This window comes from Chanos chanos, chromosome 9, assembly GCF_902362185.1.
Source record: "Chanos chanos chromosome 9, fChaCha1.1, whole genome shotgun sequence".
Lineage (NCBI taxonomy): Eukaryota > Metazoa > Chordata > Actinopteri > Gonorynchiformes > Chanidae > Chanos > Chanos chanos.
The window spans coordinates 9,122,809-9,129,420 of record NC_044503.1 but is presented as its reverse complement, the minus strand read 5'-3'; the positions used below and the strand labels follow the sequence as shown (position 1 = coordinate 9,129,420).

Here is a 6,612-nt window from a genome sequence, read left to right as displayed (position 1 = left end):
CAGTCAAATTTTAAGACACACAGTCTGACAAAAAAAAAAAACCTGTCAGACTTGTTAAGTAGGGTTGTAGTAACAGCACCGACCTATAATGGCGGAAGACGCATCTAAAGTCTGTCATTCATTTAGCAAAAAAATAGCTCCAGGGATTTGGAAATATTTAGTCAACTGAGATAACTACAGATTTCAGACTCTATTTAAAATGAACACTAACAACTGCTTCTGCAGTTTGCTTTCTCATGACTTTACAAATGTATTTAATCTTGCTCAAGATTATACAAACATATAACCTTGCTCTAAAATAGCCTAATGATTCTACTTAAATCTGTAATGACACTGTACTTTGTGGTGTACAAGAACTCACCTCTGTCTCCTACCTAACAGACCAACGTATTAAACAGTATGATAAATACTTATCATTGTCATTAGACCTTAATACTCCATCCTTGTTGTGTTGTGTAGCATTTTGGCATTATGTGTCTTCTTTATTTTGTATTTTTTGGGGGGGGAAGTTTGAAATCTGTGTGAAATGTTCATTAAAATCCTCATGCACTTTAAAAGGATTATCTCCTCAACAAATTGTCTTGTCTTCTCTCCTTCAAGATCATGATTCTCCACATGTCTTGTCTCCATGTCTTTTTCTTCTTCTTTTTTTTAATTTAACGAGGACAAAAAACCCTACCCCAGATCATGATTTAGTGTGAAACAATTGTTTTATTTCAGAAGCAACACAGTAAAGGAGGACAGGGAAAAATCAAATCCACACAACACTCATTCTTGAGGCTTTCCTCTGAATGACCCTCGTAATGTGCAAAAAAGCTTTGGTTTTGCGAAGACATTGGTATTGGTAGTCTTCTATAAAAATGCTCATTCCTATGAGTATACAAACAGTGTTCAATAATTACATGCAAGTAAACATTACTAAAATATTAACCGTCAAACCAATTAAAAATGAGGCACTTACGTCCGGTGTACCGCACAACTATTTGCTTATGTAGTCTGACCGAAAGATTCTTACAAATGGATACTGAGGTAACTATCATAATTTGGCATATCCAAGTGTAGTCCTACTGACAAAAACTGGGTCAGTCTACAAAATACTAAAGCACTGGGTAGTGTCTCAGATATCAGTTTGCAGGAGAGATGACTAAACGACAATAGAAATTTGTGGTATGCAAGGTTGATGATGCTGGTAGCTTGCATCTTCAGAAATCAATCAAACACTGTTTGAACATATCTTATGGTTTCACTTTCCCTAAGATATACTGGAGGACTGGTCTTTCACGATGGACATGCCTTCAAATAAATCAGAGCCGTTTATCACTGAGAAATAATGAATATAGACAAGAAATTGTAATACATCTGTGACTACATTAAATGAGAAATGGAGACAGCTTTACCATACCAGTATAGTTCTGTAGATATTAATACACTCTGGCTGCACTGGTTTCCTTCGGGTGCATTCACTTCCCCCTCTGGGGCAAGAGTGTGAAGAGTATGACAGACACGCTGCTAGCCACGCAATGTTCTAAAAATAGACTCTCTTTTTCTATAACCAAATTAAAGATTGAATTAACAGTAAAATACAACCTAAAAATGTGTTCAGTGTTTTGCGGGCACCGTGAGATGTGCTGCCCGTTCGATATGAGCACACAATCATAGCATGTGCTTGTAAACTCAATTCAGAACCTTCATCTTATCCTTAATGTTGCTGAAAATGCATGACAACATTACAATATTTTTTCAAAGTGTTGAGAGAATAAAGCTATCCCAGAACTTTTAAAGGACTACCTTCAGTTGACTCCATGTTTATGATCACGAAGTACAAAAAGACACACAAAACCACAAGCACAAGGAACTTCACCCAGGCTGGTACTAACTTTGATGAACTGTTCTGTTTGGTGGGATCCTGTCTGGGTTCATGTTTTTGTTGGAACTGCCTTGACTGGGTCACATTGCGAAAGGAAGCTTGAGTATTGTAGAGGCCGGTTCTAAACAGGAAATAAAGAATGTATATAAAATAAAGTTCAGCTAAGTGCGATATAAATATATGTAGAGAAAAAAAAAAGTCAACTTACTCATCTACACGATCCCTTCCTCTGTATTCAGACCCAAAATACTGCCTCCCTCTAAACAACATTTTGAAAACGCTGACATCAGTTCCAGACCACAATAATAATTGCACAAAATCTTCAAAATAAAATGTGTTAAAAATAATCGATATGAATTGAGTTACCTGTCACTTGAACCTTCGTATCTCAGCTACAACAATGAAACAGGAAAAGTAAGGATGAATTAATACATAATTGCTGACAAATACAGTATATGGACAAACTATAAGACTACAACACTACTGAATTACTTACTGGAGTGCGATGGATGGCATAAGTCATTTCTTCCTCTGAAACATGATAATTACAACCAGTTACAAAAAAACAGTTTCAAAGTCTACAACATAGCATGCGGTTACCCAACTATAGTATGACAATAAAAAAAAACAACAATAAAATATGTACCTTCTTTCCTGTAGAGCCTGGACCTGAATAGGAGTTAAAGAATATATATAAAATACATTACAGCTAAGTGTGACATACATTTATGTAGTGAGAAAAAGCCAACTTACTCATCATCGTGATCCCTTCTTCTGTATTCAGACCCAAAATACTGTTTCATTCTGAGGGGAACAAGTGACAACCTTGATATCACTTCCAGGCCACAATAATGATTACACAATCTTCGAAATACGTTGTAAAAATAAAAAAAATTGAATTACCTGTCACCTGCACCTTCGTATCTCATCTACAGTAATGAGATAGGAAAAGTAAGGGTGAATCAATACATAACTGCTAACAAAATGCAGAATATGGAAAAATGAAAAAAGTTTCCAAAACTGTTTGAATTACTTACTGGAGTTCCATGGGAAGTGTAAGTCATTTCTTCCTCTGAAACATGATAATTAAGACTAGTTACAACAAACAGCTTCAAAGTCTATGACACAACATTGTTACGTCCAAGGGTGTATACCTGTTATTTATTAAGATACCTTATAAGTGCACTGTGGATTGATTTGCTTTATTGTCCTGTGCGTTGTTGTTTAATTTGTTCTGCTGTCCAGTCCCGAGAGCATGTGTGGGAGAGTACATGCGAGAGTGTGAATGTTCTTCTTGTGCATCTCTACTGATCCTCCCTCTCATTATGATAGGTGGACTGGATACCTGCCCAACTAATACGTTCCCAGTCAGGACTGGCAGAGATACGGACGTCGGGGGAATTTAAACGGGGCCAAACTCTCATGGAGGAGGACTCTTTCTCCCGACTACGGATCCACGCCACACTGTTGAACCCTTTGCTGTAATAAACGTAGTATATTTTTGTGGACGCTATCTCTTTACTTCGTTGTTGGCCTTCCAGTTAGCTGTAGGCCTGTGAATAGAGTTGTAAAGATCTAAGCTATATTTCTTTTTTTGGCCTTAGTTTTTGGAGGGCGTAAGGGGGTTTGGATACCATTTGTTTTCTCTCCCTTGTTTAACTCTGTTTTTCATTAGAAATGGAGTTAGGGAAGTTCTGTGTCTTTTATTTATATTTATTTTGTGATCAGGCAGGGTATTTTGTGGATTCTCAGTTAGCTGCTGTTTTGTTTATTCTTCTGCCCTTGCCCCCTCCCAAAGCTACATCTCTTTTGTATTAATGAGTTTTCAGATAAACTGTCCTTTGTCATTAGAAACTGTCATTCCTGTCATTGCTGTGGGTCAGAGACTCCAACTTTACTTTTTTTTAATCGCTATCCCCCAACCCTAGACTGGGGCGTAACAACATTTAGTTACCCACCTATAGTAGAGTAAAAGAAAAAAATAGTAAAAGGAAAAAAAAAAAATAGTAAAGAGGCTATAAATATGTACCTTCTTCCCTGTAGAGCCTGTCATCTTTGTCTTCAAAACTCATCTACAGCAATGTAATAGGAAAAGTAAGGGTGAATCAATACATAACTGCTAACAAAATGCAGAATATGGAAAAATGAAAAAAGTCTCCAAAACTGTTTGAATTACTTACTGGAGTTCCATGGGAAGTGTAAGTCATTTCCTCCTCTGAAACATGATAATTAAAACTAGTTACAACAAACAGTTTCAAAGTTTAAACAATATTCAGTTGTCCACTTCTAGTATGACAAGAAAAAATGAAAAAAGGCTTTCAAATTTCTACCTCTCTCCCTGTAGAGCCTGGACCTGAACAGGAAACAAAGAGTGCATATAAAATATAGCGCCGCTAAGCGTGATATAAACATGCGTAGTGAAGAAGGTCAACTTACTCATCTGCACGATCCCTTCCTCTGTATTCAGACCCAAAACACTGTCTCCCTCTGAAAGACAAGTTGACAATACTGATATCTCTCCCAGGTCCCAATAAGAAACACAATCTTCAAAATATAATGAGTTAAAAATATCAAACGTGAATTACCTGTCACCTGCACCTTCGTATCTCATCTACAGCAGTATAATAGGAAAAGTAAGGGTGAATCAATACATAACTGCTGACAAAATGTAGTATATAGAGAAACTATAAAACACTCCAAAACTATCTGGTTGACTTACTGGGGTGCGATGGTCAGCGTAAGTCATTTCTTCCTCTGAAACATGATAATTAAGACTAGTTACAACAAACAGTTTCTAAGTCACCAAACATAACATACAGTGGTACATCTAGACTATAAAAAATATAAACAGGGTTGTAAAATATGTACCTTCCTCCCTGTAAACCCTGGACCTGAATAGGAAATAAAGATTGTACATAAAATATAATACAGCTAAGCGTGATATAAATATATGTAGTGAAAAAAGTCAACTTACTCATTTACACTATCCCTTCCTCTGTATTCAGATCCAAAATACAACCTTCATGATATAATGTTGTCTAACGAAAAAAAGGAACTGATTTTGAATTACCTGTCACTTGATCCTCCATATCTCAGCTACAAAAAATGTAATAAGAGATGTAATGGTAAGACAATGCATAACTGCTTGCAAAACAGAGGATATGGGAAAAAGCACAATGCTCCCGGTCTGCCTGAGGTACTCACTGGAGCGCGATGGTCAACATAAGTAACTTCTTCTTCTGAAACGTGATTATTATAATTAATTACAACAAACAAAATCAAGGTCTACAATATTACATTATCGCTGTAGTATCTGAAAATGTTGCTTATTACATGACAACACAGATTAAATAGAGTTCTAAAGTACTTGCCTTCCTCCCTGTAAAAACTCTTATTAGGGGAAACTTTTACTTTCTTATCTTTAGCCATGGCCTTCCTATCTTTAGCCATGGCTTCCTTTAACTTCTTCTCATAAAGTCCTCTGGTGGAGTCTGTAATGAAAATTGAGTTCAAGGCAGTCAAACCTAATATTTGTTCACATGTATTTACATTTTTCCACATACAGTATCAACATGAGGGATCTCATTTTTACTTATTTACTTATCTGGCGAATAAACTACTAAACTACAGTAGATGTAAGGAAAATCGATACTTACCAACCACAGGGCCATGTGGTATTCCGTAATCATCCAACATCCAACGTATTTCTTCTGCAGACTTGTTGCTCAAGGTTGCCATAATCGTAGGTGATCCAGGTCTCTGACGATAAAGTTCACGGTCCCCTTATACTGCAACTTCCACTATTGCTAGAGCAATTTTAAAATAGCCTTGTTGTCACTGTAACAATAACACATGGATGTCAGCACCTACATTAACAATTTCCTTGTTTTCTTTTAATCAACTGAACATTGTTTCACATCTGCAGAAAGTAGAGATCTGCACTGACCCAATGGCTTAAGCTAATCCAGTATTACCAAGTGAATGCCCCCGACAATGGGTTAAGGACCTATCCAAGTAAGGTTTATTATGTTTTGTTTTTTAATCGGCGGCACCTTCTGAAACATAAGATCGTAACTTATCCCTCTTAGCCCTCCTTGAAGCGAAACTAAAGATATGCTTTTACTGTTAATGTGACCCACCCGGAAAACAACAATTCATTTCCGGTTGAGAGTCAGGGGTTGCCAGACTTCGAAGGATGCCAGGTTTTTACACTCTCGTTTATTTACAACTTTCAGATTATTAAGTGTTTAAACGCTGAGTCTATAGCTCTCTAAATCTAAACTCTTCGTTAACGTCTAGGGTTCATCTGTTTATGTTTTTTGCCCCAGTTAACCTCAATATACCAAATTTTAAATATATTTTTGGCTATATTGATGGATAGTCAGTTTACCATGTCGTCTGGTGAATGTCTGGTCTACGGATACATATCTGTGGTCTGGTCCCTGTTTTCTTTGTATTGCTTGATGTCATAGTCATTTCCAGTATGGTAACAGAGGCACTATACCATTCCTGACCGCTAGATGGCAAGATCTACCCATGAAAGTCGAAAGCACAAGACGACTCGGATTTTGCAATGAAGCGCCTTGACATGTCCATTCTGGTGAAACTGTACTCTGTACGAAGCTCTGTATGAATCAGGAATTGAAGGAAAACGTTTGTTTCATGCGTACCTTCAGATAAATCTCTTTTTCTTACCATCATTGTGAATTTCACAAAAGTCTCTCTGTTCTGGACTTAAAATGAAG

At 36.8% G+C, this 6,612-nt stretch overlaps 1 protein-coding gene and 1 long non-coding RNA gene across 2 annotated transcripts; both read right to left on the bottom strand.

The window, feature by feature from the left end:
• Positions 1-734: 734 nt before the first annotated feature.
• LOC115820870 (uncharacterized) lies at positions 735-5,102 on the bottom strand. The gene is made up of 17 exons (XM_030784572.1): positions 5,072-5,102; positions 4,938-4,963; positions 4,736-4,758; positions 4,587-4,621; positions 4,453-4,478; positions 4,304-4,354; positions 4,198-4,220; positions 4,048-4,082; positions 3,897-3,939; positions 2,905-2,939; positions 2,771-2,796; positions 2,621-2,671; positions 2,514-2,536; positions 2,364-2,398; positions 2,234-2,259; positions 2,076-2,126; positions 735-1,988 (listed from the first exon to the last, which is right to left on the bottom strand). Exons 4-17 carry the CDS (start codon positions 4,611-4,613, stop codon positions 1,763-1,765), a joined length of 678 nt encoding a protein of 225 aa, XP_030640432.1. The 5' UTR covers positions 4,614-4,621; positions 4,736-4,758; positions 4,938-4,963; positions 5,072-5,102; the 3' UTR covers positions 735-1,762.
• Positions 5,103-5,244: 142 nt separating this feature from the next.
• On the bottom strand, positions 5,245-5,955 carry LOC115821865 (uncharacterized). Its single transcript, XR_004025581.1, has 3 exons — positions 5,814-5,955; positions 5,524-5,704; positions 5,245-5,358 (listed from the first exon to the last, which is right to left on the bottom strand). It is a non-coding gene; the product is annotated as an uncharacterized LOC115821865 (long non-coding RNA).
• Positions 5,956-6,612: the final 657 nt, after the last annotated feature.